The sequence below is a fragment of the Coloeus monedula genome (assembly GCF_965178545.1).
Source record: "Coloeus monedula genome assembly, chromosome: 16".
Lineage (NCBI taxonomy): Eukaryota > Metazoa > Chordata > Aves > Passeriformes > Corvidae > Coloeus > Coloeus monedula.
This window is the reverse complement of record NC_138796.1, coordinates 5,092,026-5,116,856: the sequence shown is the minus strand read 5'-3', so window position 1 is coordinate 5,116,856 and position 24,831 is coordinate 5,092,026. Positions and strand designations below refer to the sequence as shown.

At 50.8% G+C, this 24,831-nt stretch overlaps 1 protein-coding gene across 1 annotated transcript; it reads left to right on the top strand.

The window, feature by feature from the left end:
- Positions 1–14,075: 14,075 nt before the first annotated feature.
- GRIFIN (galectin-related inter-fiber protein) lies at positions 14,076–16,441 on the top strand (the record flags this gene model as incomplete). Its single annotated transcript, XM_082292094.1, has 4 exons — positions 14,076–14,087; positions 15,517–15,596; positions 15,689–15,851; positions 16,280–16,441. 4 exons carry the CDS (start codon positions 14,076–14,078, stop codon positions 16,439–16,441), a joined length of 417 nt encoding a protein of 138 aa, XP_082148220.1.
- Between the last annotated feature and the right edge of the window lie 8,390 nt (positions 16,442–24,831).

Genomic DNA, 24,831 nt, shown 5'->3' with positions numbered 1-24,831 from the left:
TTTCCCTCAGCCCAGCCTTGATCAACCACCACCCTGCAAACACTTGGTGGGAAAAGGGTCTCTCCCCCCTCTCCAAGGACCCATCCAAGGGGGTTTTTATTTACATTCATCATCCTGGCCATGATTAATGCTGCAAGGACTGTTGGTATTTCCTCCATGCTTCCCAACAGCCCTTTGCAAGGGGCTGGCACCAGGAGAGCAGGCTGAAAGACCTCCTGAGCTAAAAAGCACATGTCTCTACCTCATGTACTCTGGGGCCATGTTCCCAAGCTGGGACAGCAGCAGACCTAAGTCTCTGGGTCACGGATGTTGATGGAACATCCTTCTCTTGGGCTGCCCCAGCCCCCCACCCTGCCTGCCCTGCAGCATCCAGATCTTCTCAGCCCATTCCCTCTTCCCAAAGATGCACGAAAGCTCCCAGGACTAATTTACCCCATGTGGGCAGCAGGGAAAGCATTTAAGGCTTGGAGGTGTATCAGGGCCACTGCAAGCAGGAAAGAAAAATAAACAGGCACAGGATGTCTCTGCAAACCAGCAGCCCTGGGAAGACAAGCCACAAGCCTGCAGTGCTGGGTGGGTTTGTCAGCACCATTTTCTCTTAGCTGGCACAGGTACAGCTGCAGCCTCCATGCTGGATTCGTAAACCCACCCGAAACCTGCACCTCAGCTGTCACACTTCCTAACTAATTTTTCTCCAAACTTGTCCTACCTCTCAGTCAGTGGCTTTGCCACCCCCTCAGCAAAGAAATGCCTCCCAGGTCTGCCTTTCCCAGTCTGTTCGCCCCACTCATCTGGTTGCTTCCCACATCTCACCAAGAGGCTCCCAACCATCTGCAGAGACCCTCTGGATGTGAAGGGACATTTACAACCCAACTGACTTGTGCAAAACTCCCTTCATTGCACCATCTGTACCAAAATCCTGGTGGGAACCTTGTCCCTTCATCCCACAACCCCATCCATGTTTTGGGAATGCTTTTCCCAGGAGAATGGGAAGAAACTTTGTGGACTTTCCCTTCCACCCCTGATGCTCTGGAGCTTCCTTTTACCTGGCTCCCCCCTGTCTCCCCTGGTTGGATATAACTGTGTCCATCTCTTCCCCACTGAGCTGATGAAAGAGCCTCCTGCTCCCCGTCACCCCCTGATGCTCCATCACAGTGAGCCGCTGTTCAGCAGAACTAGGAATTCAAGTGACTGCTGATGTTTTCAGGCTCATCTAACGACTTCCAGAGCCTTAATTTAATTTAATTACCATCCCCTTCTTATCTTAATCATCCTGCCTATGTTTATAAACAAAACACTGACTCCCTGCCCCACGGCTGCAACCTGAGCGCGGCACCTCCCATCTGCACAACTCATTACATTCCTCTCCTGGCCCATCTGCCAGATGTCCGCAAGGAAGCCCGTGCAAGCCGCGACTGGAAAGCCGGCTTGGAGAAGACGCTGCATTAACCACTCAGCTTTCATCCGCCGGCCCAGATTTCCCCGGAACGCCTCCCGTGCTCCATGCCCGGGGTGAGGTATTTGGGTTGAGGTTACTCAGCCCGTTCCCTGCTCTCCTGCTGGGGGTGGTGGTTCCCCCTGCTGCCAGCCCCAGCCCTTCAGCCGGGATGTGTATTCCAAGCAGACGGCCTGGCTGCTTGATTTTGGGGAGAACTGGGATGCTGTGAACAGCCAGGGTGGTGCCTGTAAGATGCTGCCCTGCAAAAATTCAGCAGAGAACACACGGGGATCCTGGGAGTGCCCTGCTGCTGCCAGCAAGCGAGGTGCCACCCCAGAGCTGTCACAGTGGTTGCACAGTTCCAAAATCAGCCCAGAAGTGGAGGAACAGTCACTCCCTGCTCAAACCTGCTGCTCCTGGGAATGCTGCGGGTCCCTGCCACCCAGTTTAGAGCATCTTCTTCCTGTGCTGTGGTTGTGGGGTGAGCGATGGTGCAGCTGACTCCATCCCCACCCTGTGGACTTCAAGGCCCTGTTTTTGAGGTTCTCCCTGTTGCCTCTGAAGGATGTCTATCCTCAAAATATGTCTCTTCCCCTCTAGGGAATCCTGATAATCTCAGCCACAGCTGAAGAGAGAGATGGAAGTCTTCCAGTGGAGCTGTTGTTTGGTGTCTCTCATGACGTTGATTTTCAGTCCTTCTAGAGCCCAGATTCCTTTGATTTTCAGTTCTTCAAGAGCCCAGATTCTTGCCAGTCTGGACAAACATTGCTGAGATAACCCGACTGTTATAAAGGTGAGGTGAGCTCCTGCTAACCAAAGAGACTCTCGTAAACATTGGAACAAGGGACTTGGCTCGAATCAGGCGTAAAAACAAACTTTGGCTTTGACTTCAAAAGCCTCAGAGTTTAAAAAGCAGTTATGATGCAACCTCCTTTGTATGCAAGCAGGGATGGCAGTGCCGGGTGCTGCAGGAGGGCGGGATGGGCTGGCTGACCCAGGGGGACATTTGCAGGAAGCGCTGCAAGCCCAGGGTGATTCAGAGGCGGCAGGTCCAGGGGAAAGGGCAGCCCACTCCCAGTGTTTGCCTTCTGCCTCCTCTGACACTAATGAAGCTTCTGAAGGGATGCCCCGGGAGTGGAGGTAAGGGGGAGGAAAGAAAATATCTTGCTCTGTTTTCTCTCTTTACTGCAATTCCTGAGTTGCTCCCTGAAATTTCCTCAGCACCATCCCCTGGCCAGCTGCAGTGTGGCAGAAGTGCAGGGCGTTGTTTTGCTGAGCCCCATCACTCTGCTGAGATGTGGTGGGGTTGGGAAGAGCCATCAGCTTAAAGCCCTGTGCTGGGAAGAGTTCTCAACCAAAATGTAAAAATCAGCCCTTTCCCCATCGCTTGGACTCCTGACAGATTTACATCCACAGGGCAGGCTCTGTGTCTGGCCACAGTTCGTATCTGTTGGCCCAGAATACTTGAAATAATTGGTCCCTTCTTGCAGAGACAGCAGCAGTAACTTTGGGCTGCTTTGTTTTTGTGACCTGCTGCTCTCACAGCACGTCCCAGGTCCCAGAAGTCCCTAATTCATTTCCCTGGTGCTGGGTCCAGGACAGTCACACATCCCTGGGACCAAGGGATGCCGACAGCACAGCCACAGCCAGTGTCCAACAACATCTCTCCTCAAGATGTTTGTTTATGCCCTGCAATGCAGAGAGCAGCCAGGGGAATGCCCTGGTATCTGCCACCTCAAAAGTAGATGTATTCTGGAAAGGTTCTGGTGTGGAAAGGTTCTGGTATGTTTGGCTGGGTAGGAGCAAGGTGAAGTTTATAAGAAGGTGATTCTTCTATTAGACAGATGGATAAATCAGGAAGACCAGGCTCCCTGGCAGTGCTGTGGGCGTTTCTGTGCTGGAGGTCAGGTCACAGCAAGAATTTAGGGGAAGACTGGTCCAAGTCCTTGCAGACAAATCCTTTTCCAAGAACTGCAGCCTCCACATCACCCTGTGTCCTTGGATGGACCACCATCCCCATGAGCAGGGACAGGTGGAAGAGAACTGAATGGTGAGAGCACCCTGGGAACAGCTACTCCAGCTGGGAGGAGACACATGGGACCACAAACAGCTTAAAGAGACTGCACACAACCATCTTTGTGTCTGACATTATGTTCCCTGTGTGTTCATTGGGGTAAAAGAGATCAGAAAACCCTCTAATGTGGCCACAGCATTGTCCTCTGCACAAGAGCAGGGGCAGAGCACTCATAGAGAGCTGTTCCCCCTGTGCTGGTCACTGTCAGGAAGGACGCAGGTTTTTCCTATTATAGCTTAGTCATGGGACTAATAAAGCCTCTCTAATCACTGTTTGTCGCTTGTACACACGCACACAGAGGCACACTCAGAGCTGAAGTGCAGAAGGAGTCAGCACCTGGCAAAGTCATTACTGGCCAGTTTAATTTGTTTCTAATCTGATGCTAAGGAAGAGAAAAAGTTAAATGCAAACTGCCGCCAAAGGAAGGACTTGGCCCACGTTGGAGGGAAGGCTGCGATGGAAGTGTGTGGAGGGGAGAGGGAAACTGAGGCAGAAAAGGCTGAAAATTGCTCCATACCCAGTGGGATGGCCTAGTGGGGTGCAGTGGGGAGCCCTCAATGTTCTGAGTGGTTCCTGAGGTGTGTTATGGGGCTGAGGTGTGGACAGGGTACTGCAGACACAGCACCCCTGTGGCTGCTTCTTCCTTCCAGGGGATGGAAATAAATATTTTAATGAAACCCAGTTCCTTGGTACAAACTGCAGCTGCCCTGGAGCTCTCTGACATGGGCCTTCCCAGGTATGCCTGAGCTGGACTCAAAACTGCCTGGGTTTTACTTAAAACCTGTGTCCAGACTACAGGAAATTAGAGCTGCCTAGACCCCGTCTCCGCAGGTTCCCCACCTCTTTATTTCAGACATCCATCAGTAAGTCTTGCTGCAATAAAACCTTATCAACCCATAAAACTCACCCTCCCAAGCACATATTCTGGCGGCAGGGCTGTGATAAGGGGTTCAAATACAGGAAACCGCAGAGGGAGCTCAACAGCAAAGGCACTTGAGGGACGTCCTACATCAACAATGTCCCGTCTGTGCACTAAGCAAGGGACGGCGCCCATCCCTGTGGCAGCATTCCATGTGCGTCTGTGGGGTGTGATGGAGGTGGGGCAGGGTCTCCTGGTGCTGTGCCAGGCATGGTGTCCCATGGCTCACCACCCCTCCTGGAGCTTTTGCTCCCACAAGGATTCCATCCGGGGGTGCTGGGGTGAGTGCAGCTGGTGGTGATGGCAGCTGCTGAACCTGGGGTGAGCAGTGAGGTTACCTGAGAGGATCACATCTGGCAGAGTCCAGTGGAACCTTTTCTCTTCCTTTTTAATTTTTTTTTTTAACTTCTTGTGGAATAACACATAAAGTTCAGCAAATATTATTCAAATATTTGTGAAGTCAAGGCTGGTATCCTCATGTCTGACAGCAGCTTCCTTGTGTCCTTTCTCTGAAAGGACAGAGGTTGATCAGAAAGATCAACCCATCTGAAAGGAAAATTCCTCAGTGACATGTTTACTTTTTCACAGCTTGTTTTCTTGCCTGGATAGGAAAGCCTGAGGCCATCAGTGTTTAAATCTTGGTTTAAAACCCGCCAGCCTGTTGTGGGCTGGCAGGTGGAGGCACAGCCGCAGCATGCAAGAATCCCTCACCCTGAACTCCCAAATATTCTCTGCAGAAGTTAAAGATTTCATGGCAATCAGTGCAGGGGAATGGGGTGTTCCAGTCTCCATTTAAATTTTTCAGATGACCTTAGTGTTCATTCCAGCCCAAAGTTATACCCTTTTGTATTCATTCGTTTGATCTTATCCTGTTTTTCCTGTTGGCCCAGGAAACCCTCTCCCATCTCAATCCTGATATTTAGGGATATCATCATGCATCAGCCAAAACTTTTAAATATATAGTGCTAAAATAAATAACAAAAAATATAATACAAAATAAACTGAGCTTCTCCACCCCATCTGCATGAGCAACATTTCCAGGCCCTGAATCACTTCTGGGGCTCTTTTCCTGGACACTCCCAATGTGCCACCGTGCTCTTGGCAAGGGGACACCAGAGCTGGGGACATCGCCTTCCCTGCTTTCACCCTGTTGCCACAGCCACAGGAAATACACCCTCCATCCTCACCCCACCACAGCCAAGGACAGAGGTTGTCCACACAGCTGAGGGGACACAGAGTTACTGTGAAGTCACAAACCTGAGGACTGGCCCCGGGAGCCTGGATTATCCCTGAAGGACCACAGAAACATTTCTAGCGGTTGTCCCACTAAAATAAGGCTAAAAGTCATGGTTCTGCCATGGATTCCACATATTTTCCTTTCCAAGAGAGAGGTTCTCCCATCCTATAAATCACACCTTCCCTTTTTGTTCCTCGAATCTCCTTGTGGTTGTACTAAAAGAGGCAATTCTGGCTTGCACTGAGCTGAGTGATCCGGCTTATTTTTTAGCAGCTGTCTAAAAATGTTACCGGAAGGGTTTTATTTTTTCACTTAACAGGTAAAACTGGGGAGGCTCAAGAACCAATCACTTTGCAACCCCACTGTGAACCCCACACTCTTCCCCAGGGCAGCTGCACCTCCCAGCCCCGTTTGTCCTCCCATCAGGTGAGCTGTGATAGGTTTGTGTCGTTAGAATTTATCAGTTTATCTGAGCAGCAGACTCAGCTCCAGCTCTATTTGTACCGCAGCCTGATGCCAAGTCAAACCACACAACCAAGGCTGTGGCATTGACAAGATCCTCTTTATCAGTCCAAATCCTAGCCCTGTAGAAATGAAGAAGTTAGCAGAGGTCTATTTTCATCATTTTCTGGGATTGGCATCAGTTACACCCCTCCTTTAATTAACTACATGTTGCTTTGTATTCAAAGCCATCTCAGTATTTCAGCAGTGATGGATGCCAAGCTGGCAGCTTCCAAATAACCCAAGGGGCCTCATTGCCCTTTGCAAAATACTGGCTTCTTTCTAGAGCTCCTCCCAGCCTGGATATAGGAGCAGGGTTTGGGTCTGGGAGACCAAAACACCCACACTGCCCTTCAAAGCACGGTGCCACATCCCTGTGCTGAGGTGCACACTGGTGGGTCCCCCTCCAGGCATGGCCCCTGGGCAGCAGGACCCAGAAGCACGTGATGGTGTGGAGAGGGTCCCACTGTTCTTTGCCAACTGTTTTCCTTTGTGGGTGGGGTGAGGATTTGAACCCAGCCCGTCCCAAGTGTCCCTCTCAAGCATTAATCTAACAGGGTGCCTCTGTTTCCATGACCCTATTTCCACCCTCAGCATTACACTCCACTCCAGCTCCATGAGCTGTTCCAGATGTTTTGGAAAACCCCTTGCAGTTTGGTAAAAGCTCCAGAAAACAAGATAATTTCTCCCATCAGACAGATCTAAAGGAGGAGGAGGAGTAGCAGAGGATGTGAGGAGCAGAGTCATGGTTGGATAACATCTCCCCAGGCTATGATCCACATCAAGTACGAAACAGGATTGATGAAGTGCTGAGGCAGGTCAGAGCTACCACAGCTCTGTCTTGAAGATGGAGGGCAAACCCCTGCAGTCCTTGTCCTTTTCCATCAGTGGGAGTTTTGCCCCTGACTGCAGCAGATGGCATTTCCCTCTGAGCCTGCTCCACAGCCCTGAGGGGTTGGAAACCCACCATCAGCCATGGCAGGAGCAGGGAAGATGGATACAGCACATTCTGGAGTTGCAGCTCTGTCCTCAGGTCCTGAGCATGCCTTGGCTTCTCCTGAGCTGCTACGGAGATGCAGATGGGATTCAACCCCAATTCCCAGAGCTGCTCTGTGAGCAGGAAAACTGCAGCCAAAGCGTGGGTGGGTCTGGGTGGAGCCTTCTGTGGACTAAACCCCTTGCAGGACCCGTGGCATCCCCCCACACTGTACTCTTCCTGCCAGTTTGTGTCCCTTCTTCTTGCTGAAACCTCGCACTAACAAATGTTTCATTCATAAAGCATCCCTTCACCTCCCTGCTGAAATTCTCACGCTCTGCTTAGTTCTATCCATAACTGTATGCAATCAAATTATGTATAAACCCAGCACCAGAAATAGAGAGGGACTAAATCAACAGCCTGGATTCAGCCTCCACCCAAGTCAGGAGTCACTGGAAGCTGAATCTGCCTCCAGACTTTGTGGCTGGAGCCCATCTGCAAGTCTAAGAGCCAAAATGAAAATAGAGAAGAAACCAAATAACATGGCATCTCTTCACCCTGACCACAGGCTCCCTGGGGCAGGGGCTGTCAGTTTGTTTGTCTCAGGAAGAACAATTTTACTGTCTGCAAACGAGGAGCTGGAGTGGGGTCAGGGAGCCTCGCTGCGGGAAGGGGCAGAGAGGAGCAGAGCTGATGAGGCGGGGGTGGGCTTGTTGCTCCTCCAGCTCCAGAGGAGCTGGCAGCAGGATGGGCAGCAGCAGACATGGCTATAGGGGAGACCACGCTTCCTCCTCTTCATTCCTCAGCACCACTGTGAGCCCCAAAATCTCCAAAAAATGTGATGCCATTGGCTACCACCTCCTTGGCTATCCCCAGTGCAGTCCCTGGCTGTGGGGTGTGACAGCAAGGCAGCCACTCCTGGACAGTGGCTGGGGAAGAGGATGGAGGGGAGCCAGGCAACGGAGAGAGGCATTTGGGCAAAGGCACCTCTCCGCCCCTGGGCAGGTCAGGGACTGAGGGGGCTGGAAGGGCCTCTGGTGCTTTCCAGCTGAAACAGTTCCACCCTCACCCTGGGACCTGAGGAGCTGCCACTCAGCAGCTGGAATGTGTGCCTCTCGTGTGTTTCTCAGTTTGAGCTATCCTGGGCACATCAGGAAACAAATGCCTTTGGTTCCCTAAATGGGAGCAGGGTTTTTTGTCATCATCGTCATTTTTCTAGTTTCGGTCTTTGTTAGCAGCCCTTCCTCTTCCTCCCTGCTCTCTGAAATAGCAAAAAGCTGCATCCTCCTCCCCAGCTGCCTCTTGTAGGTTGCTGCAACACCCAGCACTTCTCCCCAGCCACCAGTAGCAAAGGTCAGAGCCCATGTGGAGGGGACCAGAGCTCTAAGCTCAAGGGTTTGTTGACTGGGTGGCCTGAAGCAGATATATGTGGGGTCTTGCTGGTGCTGGTACCTTTGGATGTGTGCCAGGCCCTGCCAGGCTGAAAATGTCCTTCCTATCACTCACTCCTGTGTCATCCCACCTTCTCCCAGAGGCTGGGAGGGGGAGTGGACCCTACATCCCTTCTGCTACTGTCACTGTCCCTCTGATGCAGCAGGGCAGGTGACACCCTGGTGGCTTCAGTGCAACAGGACCGAGAGAAGGAAGAAGTGGTGGTGCAAGAAGTGGGCCAAATACCCAGAGGTAGAGGAAGGACATGCTCTGGATCCCAGAGCTGCAAGTCTCTCAGTCCCTAAACTCTTTTCATTGACCAAACCCAGAGTTCCTCCCCCACAAATGCCTCCAAGCCCCCTCTGAGCTCCCCAGTGGTCTCCTTGGGGTGGAGTTCACATTTCTATCAGCAGCTCCAGGAGCCTGGCATGATGCCATCTATTGTGTCCCAGTGCTGACCACCACTGGTCTGCCTGGAGGAAAAACTGCTCATCCTGGTTGGAGGCAGCACCATCTCTGCCACCCTGCTGGATGGTGGCTCGTGGACAGAGCTCCCCAGGCTGGCTGCCTGCTGGGAAGGGGCTCTGCTGTCCCTGGCCTTGGCACATCTTCCTCCTGGGTATTATTTGCACTTCTCTCTGCCTGGGAAAGGTCACTCAGGGCTGGGCTGAGCAAGGCTGAGCTCATGAGGCTGAAAGGTTTGTAACACTGACAGTCTCATTGTTTTCTTCTCTTTGGAGATTTTCTGCCTCCTTTGGTGCCAGTCACCATCTGACCCCAAACTGGACCTTCTCTAGGACCCAGCCTGTGGGGCAGCTGCTTTCAGGGGTGATGGGGATATCAAACATAGCCGTGGAAAGGTTTCTATGATGTCAGAACCTGACTATGACTCCTTATGTTAATAAATCTCAATAGAAAATGGTGGAAAAGCAGGGCTACGTAAATTCCAATGTTCCCCAGACCCAAACAATCCTATGAAACCTGTCAATAGCCAGAAGGGCTCCAGCACACGGGAGACACCTGTGACTGTCTGCTCCCTGAACCCCAGAGCATCCCCAAAACCTCACAGGTTGCCTCCCTCCCTCTTTCCACTGCCCCAGGCTCCCCTCTCCTCTGCATCTTCTCCAAACCCACCTCGGGTGCATGACTGCGGCTCCAGCCCACGCGCTGCTGCCCGGGGCAGGGGTAAGGCTTGGATACATGGAGTGTGGCCCGCCTGTGCCGTGCTCAGGCCTGTTGCCACGTGGGCTCCCTGGCCAAGGGGCTGGCACGGAGCTTGCAGGGGGAGCACCAGCAGGAGATGGTCGTGCTGTTACTTGTGCACGCAGCCGAGCGCTGGAGCAGAGCACGAGGCCAAGCTGCAGCCCCTCCAGGGATGTGCCTCGTCCTCCCCCCCTGCTTTGGGGCAGTAAATCATTCAGCATGGAATAAAACCTGCTCAAACAGAGGAAGCATGGCTCCCAGAGACAAACCTCACCTGGGAAGCCGCTGGGAAGCACTTCTGAATTGGCAAGAATTAGTGATGGGGGATGAAGGGGGATTCGACAATGCTGACACCACTCCCCAGGAACCAGGGATTCAACATGAAAATGAGCAGGGAGTGTTCATACATAACTCCCCTCTCCCTGAGGATCTGTCATTGCTGTAGCTCTGAGCCAGAGACCACCGTGGAGGGACAAGCAGTACACCCACAAGCTGACTCTGAGGAGCACAATGAGGCCAAGTGCCAGCTCTCCTCCTTCTCCATCAATCACCAGGAAGAGGGAGACAGATGTGTTCCCGAGGAGTTTGGAAGGTATCATCAAGGAGCAGGATAAATCAGGTCCCTGCATATACAGCAGGGCAATTATTTACGGATGATCAAATATTGGCTCTAAAAACCCCAGGCATTAAACACCAGGCTCTGCCAGGTCGTGTGTTTACCTTCTGCCTGTTCCTCATGAAGCAGGAGCAATGGGTGAGGACCAGCACCAGCCATGCCCCAAACCTGCCGTTCCTTTCCAGCTGGAATCACCGGTGAGGGCAAAGGGACCTACTCTGACATGGTTTTACCACCTTCTCCCTGGGGAATTGAGCAGGAAAGGACAGTCATGGTTCACCGAGCCTGGCAGGATAACAGTGTAGCAGGTGTGGGTACAGACCTGCTGGGAAGTGCTGGCAGCAGGGAGGTTGCTGTCCCAGCACATGTAGCTGCCCTGAGCCAAAGAAGGAGGGGTAGGTACAACCTGATCTCAGCCACTGTCTGCCCCAAGACTTTCACCTCTGGAAGACCCTGGTTCAGTTTCTGGCTGAGCCTGGCCATCCCCTGACAGGAGCAGCAGCAAGGTGGCAGCAGGCAGCGCCTGGTGGGATGCCCATATAAGAGCAATCCTGAGCTCCCAATCATAAACGAAACCCTCCTCTTTCGTTTACTCATCTGACCTGGCAGTGCTGGGACTGATAATGCTGGTTTCCTTTTAAGCAGAGGCCAGTCACAAATAAAATAAACCAGGCATGCTTTGTGTTTCCACTCCCTTGCCTTTCATCCCTGCTCCTCAAAGCCGCAGAAGGGAAGTCCTGAGCGGGGAGCAGGAGCAGTGCCGGGGACAGCAGCGGCTCCAGGCTTGGCCTCAGTTGCACTTGTGTGGGTTCATGGCCCTGTCGAGGGCTGAGGTCACCTCCCCCTTTTCACTAGTGTGGGGAAGGAGCAATGAGAGGCAGAGACATCCCTTGCAATGAGTCACATTCACAGCACTGTCCGGGACAGAGCCAGGCTCCTTTTCTTACCAGCGACAAGAGTAAAAGCAGAATTCCACACCCAGCAGCTACTTCCCCAGCACCAGTGCCTGCTTGGGAGGATGATGGGACATGTTAACAGGAGGCCCAAGAATGGAAAATCTGACAAACACACAGCTCCAGAAGCTGCCGGTGCCGAGGCCGCTCTCGTTAGCGGGGCTGACACTGCTGTGAGGGGCAGGAGGCTCAGCCAGCACCCAGCAGCGTGTGCCGGGGTGTCAGCTTCCCCCTGTTTCTCTTGCCACCTTACAGGGTGTGATGTTTTCCTTCGGTGCTCTCTGATGAGCTGCCTTGGGCTGCTTGGGCTGAGCAGCTGCCAGAGAGCCTGGAGTCTCCTTACAGCAGGGTTGAGAGCTTCAGGCTGCAGCACTGACCCCTGTCCCAGGGCAGCAGCAGGTGTTGCATCAGACTCTTTCAGAGTTAGAGGAGAGTTAGAGTTAGAACCATGTGTGATTTTTCTCATAACTTATCTCGGGGATTTGACTGCACTCTCCAGCCCTCTCCTGGCCAGTTCCATAACGCACAGCAGGGTGAGATTGCAGAAATAGAGAGATACCACAGTCTGTGGCACCAAGGTAGCTCAAAAGGCTTTTATAGTTATTTTCTCTCCTGCACTAAGCCTGGAGGAGCAGACACACTATCCAGCCCTGGCAGAGCACTGCCATGACCAGTCCCTTGTGGACAGCAGTGCTGGAGAGAGATCCCAAGCAGAGCAACAAGGAGCAGGCAGCTATCACAGAGCCATAGATCTGGGGGAAAGGGAACAGGGGGGAGCCAGCAAAGCAGTGTCCCAAAACCTTCCTGGGGTAACACATTCCTAAGGCAGCATGGCTGGAGCACAGGGCTGACTCCTGCTTGCACGGGGGAGTTTTAGGAATTCCCTCAAGAAGCTGAAATGGCTGCAGAGGAGGTATAAATACTGCCAGGTAGCAGATGAGCAAGTCTGGAGAAGCCTTGCATGGAGGTGTGCACTGGGGAAATCGTAGCCCCTGATTTGGTCTAGTGGGAAAAGGCTCTGGGAGACCCGTCTGGATTTGGGGTGACCCAGACTCACCCTTTGAGAAGGAGGCTCAGCCTACCTGAACCCAGCCTGCCCTGCAGTGCCCAAGCCTTCCCCCATCCACTGATATCATTAACATAATTATTATAAAGTTGACACACTTATTTAGCTTGCAGACCCCTCCTTTCCTACATGCAGGACAGCGGTTCTGCCCACCATCATTGTGAGTATCTCAAACGCAGCCCTTTCTCCCTGCACTCCCTTGCAGGCAGCAGAAACGAGCAGGGAGTGATGATTTGGGGGGTGAAAACACAATGTTGGGTTCAGGTCATAAGAAGAGGAAAGATGCAGGTGGACAGATTGGAAACACCAATGTTCATGGTCCTTCAGCAACCCAATGAGTGACAGGTGGGATGTCCTGTCCCTGTCCTTCCAACACCACCTTGGCACCTCTGCTGCTGGCTCACGGCTCCCTTGCACGACCCAATGCTGCCATCTGTAGCACAGAGTTCTGCTCCTGCTCCTCAGCACAGCGCCTGGAGAGCCTCGAGCAGGGCAAGGAGACCGCGGCAGAGCTCAGCTTCGCAAGGTTTGGTTTTGTGAGAGTCCGAATGGGCAAATCCTGGCCTGGGACTTGGCTTTTTCAGCCCCAAGAGAGCCTGTTGGCTTCTATGTCTGCTGAATTGCATTTTTAGTTGTCTGCCAAGGGCACCGGAGCCTGGGATAGTAGTTATCATTCTGCTTATCTGCCGGAAATAAAACAAACATTAAATAACACCAGCACTGTGGCCCATACACGAAGGGGGTTTTAACCATGAAAGCCATGGATTCCTGTAGGACCAGCCAAGGACCATCACAGCCTCCCATGCATACAGGGATAGAGACAGTGCTTAATGTTTTTAAGACATTTACACTGTGGAAAGGAGGGGATGCACAACCATCCCTCCCTTCCCCAGCTCAGCTTCTTAGCAGCACATGCTGACTGCCCGTGTAAAAACTCCTCATCACTGAAATTCATTTCAACGCTGCTCATTTCTTGGTGCATTTCCATGTCAGGAAATACTGGACAAAGCCTCACTCACCCTGCTCCCAAATCCCTGTATTGTCCCCAGCAGGGAAGGGAAACGAGGAACCGGGGTATGCTGAGCTCAGCACAGCAGCATCCCGAGCCTGGCCGGCCCCGGGGCGCCACAAGGGGGAAAAGCGGCTGTGACAGAGCTGGCATCAGCTCATTTCAGGCCAGGCTGTGACTCACAAAGAGAGAAAAAAGAAAACAGGGAGGGAAAGCAATCTCTGATGGTCAGGGTGAAGCCGAGCCCCTGTCGGAGGCACCATTTCTCCTCTGCACCTCCCTTCTCTCTGCACCTTGAGGTGGATATGACTCACGGTATCTCCCTCAGCTTTGGGAGTCCCCATCCTTCCTTCGTGCCTTAAACAGATCTGACCCTCCTGGGTCACTGCCACACACGGCTCCATCACGTCAGAGCCCAGCGCTGCGGGCAGCAGCGGGGCTGGATTAGTCCCACACGGGTGAACGGGCTGACCCTGCCGGGCTCAGCGGGATTTGCTGCTCCCCATCTCGGCCGTGCCTGGCAGCTCTGACAGGAGTCCTCAGCCCGCTGGTGATGCCAATCCCTGCACACGTGGGCTCCTGGCCGGCAGTGTCTATAAAGACCCCTCTGTCCGTGCACCCGGGAGGGGCTGCAGCGCGGGGCCGGCGAGCGATGGCATTGAGGGTAAGCGCTGGGGACAGGATGTGGCACTGCCTGGGCTGTGTGGGGGTGACAGCACGGGTCTGGTAGTGGATAAGGGAAAGCGGCAGAGAAAGGCAGGACAGGTAGAAATCCTGAAAAACAGGAGTGCTACTTACAGTGCTGCTCCTCTCTGTCAGTCTGCAAACCTGAGCTTCAGGTGCTCAGTAGCGGGCAATAGGACAGATTTTCATCTTGGTTGTACCAGGGCTGGTCTGGGGTAATGCTGCTTTAATGGCAGCAGTTCTCACTTGGAGGGTTTTAGCTGAGACCTGTGTGTTGCCCTCCTTGTGCTGGGACAGCCAGCAGCAAAGAGGGGATGGCTCTTTCCCTGTGTGTGGTGTGTCTCTTGCTGGGGTTGCTGCAATGAGGACAAACTAAGGGCCGAGGCAACGTGAACCTGGGTGCTGCCATCACCACTCGCTCTTTGAAACTACAGCTTAGCTCCAGCAGCTGCCTGTGTCTCACAGGGGTGAACACGGGTCAGAGCCTTTCAGTGACCATGTGTGGGATCCCAAAGCTGCCCCCCTAAAGTAGCCAGGCACAAGGGTGTGAGGCTGGCCATCGCCAGCTCCTGCCCAAATGTCTCAGCTCCTGCCCAAAAGTATGTATATCCCAAAAAAGCATTGGAAATAGGAACTCATGACAGACAAAGAAACAGGGGAATGGAAGTCCTGAGCTATAGGAAGGGAGAAACAGGCACACAACTGACAGTGGAGATGTCAAGGCTGGGAAAATTCTTCCAATGTGAGCAATAAGTTTGCAAGAGGGAATGCTTAGAAATGCAAGATCATTAGAGTGCTAGAAAAAAAAGTGGGGTGAAATGGCAAGAACTTCTTATTAAAATGATTTATTTAATAAAACTATGAATTATTCAGAAAGGAACATTTTCCAGCTCATTTTATGCAAGTTTAACCTTGGAGATGGGGAGAGCACGTGGAACAGGGGATCAGGCAGGAACTTGGGGGAAGAATCAGCCATGTAATGCTGGATGAGCTCAGACTGGATGTCACTTTACACCTGTTCCTCTGCTTCAAAGCATCACAAAGTTTTCTGCTTCAGATTTTGTATTGCTCAGGTGCAGAGAGAAGCAGAATATCTTTGTGTCCTGACAATAATGAAGGCATACAAGTTATTCTTTAATTTTTGCTCTCTGATCCCGCTCAGCTCTTTACAAAAGACCTTGGGGACAACAAATCCCACCTCACCAACTCGGTGTCATAGAGACTTGATTTCTTATCAGTTTAGAGTCCCTGAGATTATTTAGGATCAAGAAAAAGACGGGGATAGAGAGAGTGCCTGTGTGGGAAGGGGAGAGAAAGAAGATGACAATGAAAAGGTGAGAAAGAAGTGTAAGGACTGAGTGGGGCACTGCATCTCTGCCACCTTTCTGTGTCCTGCTCCTTGTCTGCAGTTCGAGGCCCTGCACCCAGAGGGAATCTGTCCTGGATGGAGCATCGTGGTCCAGGGCGAGACCAGTTCCAGCTCAAGCATGTAAGGACACGCTCTGCTCGCAGCTCTCGTGGCTCATGAGGGCCAGCACCATCGCTCCACAGCTCTCCATCACTTTTCTCTCACTGTCTTAGGTTTGAAATTAATTTGCTCTCTGATCCTGGAGACCAAATCGCTCTCCACTTTAACCCTCGCTTCTCCAGCTCCAGAATCGTCTGCAACTCTTTTCTCAACAGCCACTGGGGGCAGGAAGAGGTTAACAACACTTTCCCTTTCAAAGCAAAGGAACCCTTTCAGGTAACCCTGTGTCACCCCACAGGTCTCCTCAGGTGTAACTGGAATAACCCAGCAAATATTGGGGTGCTCCCCATTGCCTTTCCTGCCAGCACAATACCCAGCAACACCCCTTCTCTGGCTTTGTCTCCTGTTAGTAATTCTGTTATAACCTGGTGATTTACAACCAGCTCTGGCACAGACATGCAGAGCTCCAGCAATAATCCCTGGATACTGCATTTGTTTTCAATTTAGGTTTTGCATTACCACCAGATTTTGTTATCATGAAACAAAAATCTCAGTTATTCTCTCCTTTTGCCCAGAGTGGGGGTGAGCAGCCTGTGTGTCAGCTCTGGCAGGTTTTGAAGTGGGTGGACAGATCCAGAAGTTCACTGACATATGGAAGCAAGGTCCAGTAAGGCCACATGAACCTAACACAGTCTCTCTTTCAGGTTGAAATCTACTCTGACCAGGACTATTTCCACATTTTCATCAATGAAAACAAAGTCCTGCAGTACAAGCATCGGCAGAAGAATCTTTCATCCATCACCAAGCTGCAGATTCTCAATGATATTGACATTTCTTCAGTGGAAATCACCAAACGAGGTCTTTAGTAGAAACCAGAGCTGGGACTCTCTCACAGACCATTCCCCCTTAAGCTCCTGATCCAGTCAGGGATCATTTCCTCCCCATTTCCACATGCCACCACCAGCCAGGGAGGTAGCCATGTGTCCTCATAGTGGAAGGGATGGTCATTCCACCACAGGCTGCTAAGGCATCACCCGGCCACATCACTGTAGCCCAGCCCATCAAAGACCATCTCCCCCTACACCTTAGGGTGCACAACAGGCTTTGTAGGTCTGATCCTCTTTGCTGCACATCAAAACCTGTCTTGAGTAGTCTGGACACCTGAATGCTACCTTAGAAATTGTGTTTGCCCAGGAGTAGGGTGTGAATGAGCACCAGTCCTCAGCTGGCCACGTGGTGAATGTGGATGTTAGGGGTGGAAAGGGACATTTCTTTCCAGAAGCTGGGTAAGAATGATACCAGATTTGCCTAAATAAAATCAACCAAGGAAATCCCTGCTGCAACATCCCTCGCTCGGCAGATCCATCACATCATTCATTCCCTGCCAATCCAGGCACCTGGCCATGAGCAGGGGCTGGTCACGGGGCAGGAGGACATGGCTGAGGTTTGTGTGATTTTGACATTGGGAAAATACTGTATTTTTGCTTAGAGGGCTAATAGAAGGTGAAGGTCCCTTGTAGGTGGATCACTGGCTATTACCAGGGATTCCTTTCACCGGCTGAGAGATGTTTGCTCAGCTCTAGTCCTGCCAAGTCCAGGCTTCTCAGACAGGCCCCCAGAGTGGTGTAGTGTGTCACAGAAGGGCAAGAGCTTGAGGAGACACATAAAAGCACATGGTTCCTCCCTCATGCACCAGAAATGCAGCTGGACTCCAGCAACAGGGACTGAGCAAACCAAGGTCTTGAAATGATGATAAGCTTGGAATGAACAGAGTGCCTGGGGATATGCATGGATAGCCTCTGGCTTTCCTCTGCTTTATTGTTTTCTTTTCTCCCCCTTTTTAGTTGTCTCTCAAAACAATCCACTTGTTCCTTGCACCCTCTTCTCTTTTGCAGCCTCTTCCTTGGAGCACAACATAGCTCTGACTCCAGGCCACAGCAGAGTAAAAGATGTTATTTTCGCTTTGTTTTAATCATGTGCGTCATAAACAGCGTAATGTCACAGTGTTAAATCTGAACAGGAACTTATTCCAAAAATGCAATTACAGCTGCCCCCAAATCATTCCTTCGTTCCTCAGGTATAAGACAGAGCACATTCCTGATGGAAAAGGCAAAGATGATCCTGCCTTGCCAGTCCTTTCCATTGAGGAGAAATCATTCAGTAAGAAGTCAGCCCTGATCCATCCTTGCCTTTGGATGAGACCTCTGAAGGTTGCAGCTTTGCTCCGGCCTTTTCTCAGTGCTCAGACTGGCCATCCCAAGAACATCCTTCTATTTGCAGTTTCAAGGACTTGTGAGGAAGATGTGGGTGTAGAAAACCACAACACATGATTCCACAAACCTGACATTTATGAATCTCTTAAGGGGTTTCTAGTGTTTTTCCAGCCTATAAAGAACGCTAACAGGAAACCATCCTGTTCTTGTAGCAAAGGGCCCACTGGGAATGCAAAAAGGTGCCAAAGGGTATCTTTTCCCCCCAAAAAATAACAGAAAACATGTTTTGGAAGTAGCACTGGTCTTGATGGCAAGTCAGGAAAGTTGGAGATGGTGAGACTTCCTCCAGCCTGGAATAAATCCATCACCACTGGGACAAGGGAGTCGACTCAAATTCTGGTTGTCATAATGTAACCCAAGGCTTCAACAAACTTTGCTCTCATGGCCATGCCTTCAGCAAAACAGGCACAAACCCAGACAAAACCAGGCCTGCTGGGATCTCTGTGTCATCCATCTGATAAGGCTGAGCAGCGTTTGAGAGAAATTGCCCTTTCTATTTGTGCTTTTTTGGGGGCTGATAAAGACAGATAATTTTTCGTGGAGGAAAAGTGATGAAATTATTTATAAGGGTAATACTTTGTGCTTATATGGCCACCAGCTGCATCCATAGCCACTGCTGCAGGAGCACCCCACATTTTCATTGTTCCCCAGAAACAAGTGCAAACGACCACGGACAAATGGGCAAATGCATTTCAAGTACAAATAAATAAAGAGATGCCACAAAAATCAGGCAGAAACAGAGATTATGCCCTGACTCCTGGACACATCCCCCCCAGCTCCTGCCAGCAGCTGATCTCACTCCATTGCCATCTGCACCCATCTCTCCTGACACATCCCCAGCTCTGCTGCTGCCTTCAGGGTTTTATCTGCTGTCTCCTCCAGCCAAAACATGGCCAAGGGTGAAGGGGGCTGCAGAGCAAGAGAGGTCTGGGATTCTACAGAACACTGCTGGAAGCAAAACTTCAGGGCTGGCTGTTTATAGCTGTTTTGCACAGTTTTTAGGGGAATGAGATGCCCTCCAAGTCTGTGACCCTCATCTGTCCCTTGAGGAAAAACTCCAGAAAAAAATTAAGCCCTGCAATTACAATGGTCAGTTAAACTCTCTGGAGCAGGGCTGGCACAGCAGACTTGCAGAGAGGCATCATGTGCTGGTATTGAGGGGATCAAAGGGAACAAATTAATCCTTCCTCCAAATTTTGATCAGTCTTCCTGTTCATGACCTGGGGGTTGAAACTGGGTGGAGAACTGATAGAGACAAGCTCCTGCCCGGGGGTATTTTTGAAGAATAGAGGCCTTTTGAAGGGGAAGGGGCTGCAGCAGCTGGGGGTGCAGCTCTGGAGGATTCCACCAGAATTTCACTGCCCAACCTCACAGTCAAGCTCAGTATTTTTGCTGTGGCCAAGTGCTGCACAGGAGCCAGCTGGAATGTTCCAGAGAGAACACTGCTGTGGGATGGGATAGGGACTATCCTAGTCAGGATCTGTAGATAAAGCAGCAATTGCTGCTTGTAAGGCTTACACAAACCAGGAAGGGCCACCTGAGAAAGAGAGATATCTCTCAGGAGGCAAAGCTGACAGAAGTGACAACCTCCCACGTGGGTTCTCCCTTTCCCACCAGTTGTCCTCATTGAGACTGGATTCACGAGCTCAGAAATGCTCTGGTTCATCCCCAGATCAACACGGGGAAAGTCAGGTTCACAATCCTTCGTGCTTGAGCTGTGCCAGAACTCCCAGGGCCAAGGTCCCCTCTGGCAGTTTCACGGATCTCCTGTGGAGCATCTGCTGATGCTTGATCAGAGCTGCCCCTCGGTGTCACTGACAGCACTGGCAATCACCACACACCCCAGCAGCAAACTCCATCAATCTCCTCACAGGCTGGTGAGCAAACAGCTCCCACGTCAGCCACAGTCACGTCTCACCAGCACAGCAGCAGCCTGGGGATGTGGGACTGACTGACTGACTGACACCAGCCGTGCCAACCTTAGCAAGGGACAATTGAATATCAGCCTGGGTCCTGCCTGGAGGCAGGAAAGGTGGGGGGGGGGGGGAAAGGGCAAGGACTTGTTGCCAATGCGGTGACAAAACCTTTGAGGAAAGTTCTAAAAAACAAGAATATCACACAGGTTGCCTCCGCCCCATACCCACTTTGCAACTTGATGGCTTTTTTTTTCAACATGACCACCCCCGTACAAAAAAAGCCCCCAAACCTACCAAATTTGATGCTGGAGGTTTAGCTACTTTCTCAGTGCTAGAAGGTAGCTCTGATGAAGAAAGGCAGGAGGAGGGCAGGTGTTAGCCATTTAAGTAAAAATTCCCTTTCTCCTCTGGTTTCAATGCCCCCCTGAGCATCTCCTGGTGGACAACAGCTGGTCTGCGGCAGAGATCTTCACTCATAAGAAGCAGCTGCCTTGCGGTGCAGCTCAGTGACCCTGGCCCCTTGTCTATGGCATCTCTAATTTCCCACATCCCCAAGGGCTGTTTTCCCAGCACACAAACACCTGCTAGAAGTGCAGACCTTATCAGCAGTGACTTTCTGCTTCGCATCTCAGAGTCCTTATCTAAGAGGCTGCTTATTCCACCCCTGTGGGCTGTCAAACTCCTTAAAGGCTCAGGAGTCACAGGTGCTTGCTGGCAGGACTGAGGGACACGCTGGGCAAATGTACCACCTTTTTCTGAAGAGTATGAGGAAAACATCTCAGTTCTGATTGGGGAAGAAGCATTTCTGAGGCCCCAGGCAGGCCCAGGATGCAGCTAGAAAAGAGTCTCTGCTGGAAAGCAGAGGGATGTTTCTTTCATTGCAATTAAAGAGAGGTTTGTAAAGCCATTTTAACACACAGCATCTCCATCCAGAGCCAGCTCAGTCAGAAAAGCACACCTCCAAGGCCTGATTTTGTATGCATGGTGGCAGGTACCAGCTCCAGTCGTGAAAGGCTGGAGAGGGATTATTTTCTGAAAGAAAGGCTCAGCTCTTGAGTTGAAGAATTGGAAGCTGATGGTATCAGGTTATTTGGCAGCTGAGTTATTGTGCATCACTGTTGCCTGAGGAAAGGGTGACAGAAATTAACCTGATGCCCAGATTTGCTGGCCCTCCAGTCCCACAGTCTGTCCAAGACCCTCTTGCCAAAGCTAGATGCAATTTATCTTGTTATTTCTTCAAGTCATGTGGACATCACTAGCCAAATCTCTGGTTTTAGTGGAGCACAAGACGACAGCCTACAGAGATTTGGATGTTTTCTCTGCACCATCACATTATTGTAAGACTTTTGGAGTCTTAAAAAGCACTCATAAAGATCCAAGTAAACTATAAAAAGAGCTGTCGTAACACCCTTGTGCAGGTGAGGGAACCAAGGCACCTGCAGGAAATGAAAGCAGAAAAGGAAGGAAGGAACCAGGTGCTTCTGTCTCCAGCCTGATGCTCTCACCCTGCAGCTCTTGGCCTGGCCCTGGAGCCTATGGGTAGGTTGAGTGGGGTTTTCATGATCTATCAGCTGTTGCCCCAAGCCTTAATGAGTCAACATGAGGCCCCATGCTGGATTCCTGCAGGCTGCACTGCTGAGTCTGCCCCTTGTCTTCATTGAGGTCCAGGGGTGCTCAGCAGCCCAAGGAGTTTCCATCCACCTGTACTCAGACACCATCACAGTGCTCTCCCATACTAATCAGCATTTTCTAGCTCTTTTCATGCTCCAGCCCACACAATAATCAAAGAGCCACCACCAACCCTTCATTTTCCTCTGCTTACTCCATACATCCCTTTTCCAAAGACTTAGCAACTGCTGTGTGATCTATGGCACAAAAAGCTTGCTGGTTTCAAAAACTGGGGGCAAAACTGAGATGCAGCTATTTCACCTCGTAACCTCCTCCCCCTTTGCACCGAGCTGCAGCTACTGTCAGCTTTCATTTCCTGAAGTTACTCTGTGCTGTGAACACACACTGGAAGCAGAGAGACAGACGCAGTCAGTGGTGATGAGAGGGCAGTGATTGTACTTCAGTAAATTGCCTGAGCTTTTCCACATGAGTCACTGCACAGAGAGAGGTGAGGCATTGGGAGAAGAAAGTTTGCAACTGATCCTGACAAGAGTTTAACAGCCCCTCAAAGCCTCTGCCTGCCTGGTTTTCTTTAGTTGTGGGGATTCCTTCTAAAAGGCTGCCGAAAATAAATAATAACTCACAGATTATCTTATGCTGTCAAAACATTGGAGAACATTCAGAACTAGAATCACATCTCTCCCTGCTTCCCAGCTGATCCTCTCTTGAAACCAGAGAGCACAAATCCAAAGAATTTCCTGATTGCAAGTATAAAACACAGGAAAGCTGATTTTTAAACACATAACCCTTGACTGATCACTAAGCCCTTGTTGCAAATGAGCTCAAATTCCAAGTCTCATTGCAACCTGATCCCTGAGGTATCTACTTTGTGACAGCTACTGGCAAAGTATCGCCTAGGCTGAGAGTAAGTAATCTTGCTCAGAAAGACAAACTCCCTCCTATTGTATTCTCTAAAATCTTTATCTCCTCTCTGACACTAGCAGATCTGGGCCCTGAGAGTGTTTTTTTTCTGCAGAGCCTTTCCTTCCTGCCTCCCCGCATTTCCCTCTGCAAGCCTCTGCAGCTGGGAAAAGGCAAAACAGTGGCAAATTTAAAGCCTTTGTCAGACTTCTCCCAGATGGCAATCAGATGAGGAAACCCAGGAAGATTTGTCATCTAGAAAGCCCTTTATTAGCCCGTTGCACCTGGGTATAGAGCGCCAAGGAAGATGTATTGATATTCAAATGTGGAGCATGCAGGTAGAAGGATGGAGGGAGGGTTTGACAGCCCCTGCTCATAATGCTGTTTCCCCTGGCAGCACCACTCCTTGGTAGCATCACTGCTTGGAGTCATAACAGGATGAAATGGAGCCCCACAAACCTGCACAGACCACCAGATTTCTTCAGTCACCAAATCTGCTTGATTTGGGCTTTGCTTTCAGTCTTGTTCTAAATATTTCTCCCCAGGGTTTGTGGTGCCTGTACTTAGCAAGAGAGTGAGAGCACCACACAGAACATGGGCATGGAGGAAATCCCATTATTGCTGTAAATGGTCCTAGATCACAGCTCCAGGGAGAGAAGGGCTGAATGAATGCAGGCAGTGTTGGAGGATTGCTTTATGTGTCAGCTGCCTCCTCTGCCAAGTCCGGGCTCTCTTAACTTCTCAAAGACTTGACTTGATGCTCATTTTCACTTCAAAATCTTCTCTGTAAATGTGTGCAGTGATTTAGGGATCTAAAGCACTGATTTCTCCTTAAAACATTCACTTTTTACTCATTACACATCCATTTAGGATCTTCCATTCAGTGAGAGAGGGCCAAGTTCACTTGGTGCAGCCCAGGCTTTAAACAGGGGGTCTGCAGGAGCAGGTTTAGCCTTGCATTCCCAACCTGCTGCTTGCCTGAATTTCTGCACAAACCACAAGCAAAGACATCTGAAAAACAGATTTTTCAATCACTACAATGCCAAAATGGTGTTTCATTGTTCTTGAGTGGGTGAACACTGTATTAGACAAATTCTTCTGTTCAAAATTATCGGTTTCTTTCAGCCACTACATTTCCAGAGCACTCAATCTAAAAGGCGCCCAATGAAAAGGACAGAAGATATGGAATTTGGCACGTATCTGTTTATGAAAACTGGCCACTGAATATTCTCAGACATAAAAATGCACCCATTCTCCACTTAAAATCCTCAAAAGGACACTGGAGACAGTTTAAATGTTTCATTTTTTGATTGAGGGAAGACTAGTGAGAGAACAAAGATTTTCACTCTCATGGAAGTAATTACAAATAACAAACATCAATTCCCAGATGTTTTTCGTTTGCTTCGCTGTTTTATTTTCAAAGAATCTGAAGTGCACTTGGCATCTCCTTTGTATTGCCTTTGATTGTGAGCAGCGTTGGCCTCTTATTTTCTCCTGGATTCACAGCAGCATCAAAGCGCTGACATCTGTGAATGTAACACGGGAGCCGTGATGAGGAGCTGGATCATGGGGCCAGAAATAGCTCGTGTCCGCCCCAAAACTGCGGTGCTGGAGCAGCGCTGGCACGGGGACGGAGCAGTCACCAGCAGAGGGAGCGGCAAAGCCGGCTCAGAGATCCCCGGGCCGATGGCACAGAGGATTTGGGGAGTTTTGTTGCTGGGTTAGAGATTTGTAAGGAAATGTCCCAGAGAAGAGTAGGTATTTTTTTTTTATCCAATGTGAGTTAACACACGGTGATGTTGTTACTCTCTGCTGATGGCAAGAGAGGCAGGATTCAGTATCACTTGTGGTTATCTCAGCATTAGAAATGCTCACACACAACATCCCAACAGGGTCCTGGGAGGGGGAAGGAGCGTGCACAGCACAGGAGCAGATGTGACAAGGGCTGGGGGGTTCTCCTGTGTCCCCCAGCTTCTCCTGTGTCCCTGCCATCGGTCAAAAAGAGTGAGGGGCAGAAGGGGTAAGTGGCAATGAAGGTGGGTTTTATCCAGTGCTTCCCAAGGCCAGTCTAAACAGCACCTCCCGGCAAAAGCAAGTGGGAAACAATTTCACCAGTGCCAGTGCTCACCCCTAACAGCCTGGAACGTGCTCCTAGCTCACCTAACACAAGCAGCACCAGTGGCAGCCTGTCCCGGTAGCACCAATCCAGTCCTGCTTGACTGAGACAGGCCCTAATGCTGTTTCATCTGTGTGAAGGGAGCAGAACCCAACCCACCTACCTGCTGGGCAAGCACAGGAGGAGAGAGCAGCTATAGCCTCACAACAGGCCTTTACCTCAAACTGTGCCAGCTGAGACACATCAGGCATGTTGGGATGTGCACTGGGAGAAAGCCAAGAGAGCCAAGAGCCCTTTGATCAGGTGCCAGGCATCACACAGGGGTCAGGGATGTGGGTGCATTGGGAGCCACACAGGGCTGTGCATTCCCCAAATCCTGGCAGAGAGCCTGGGTACCAGGGAGAAAAGTTTGAGCAGGGAGA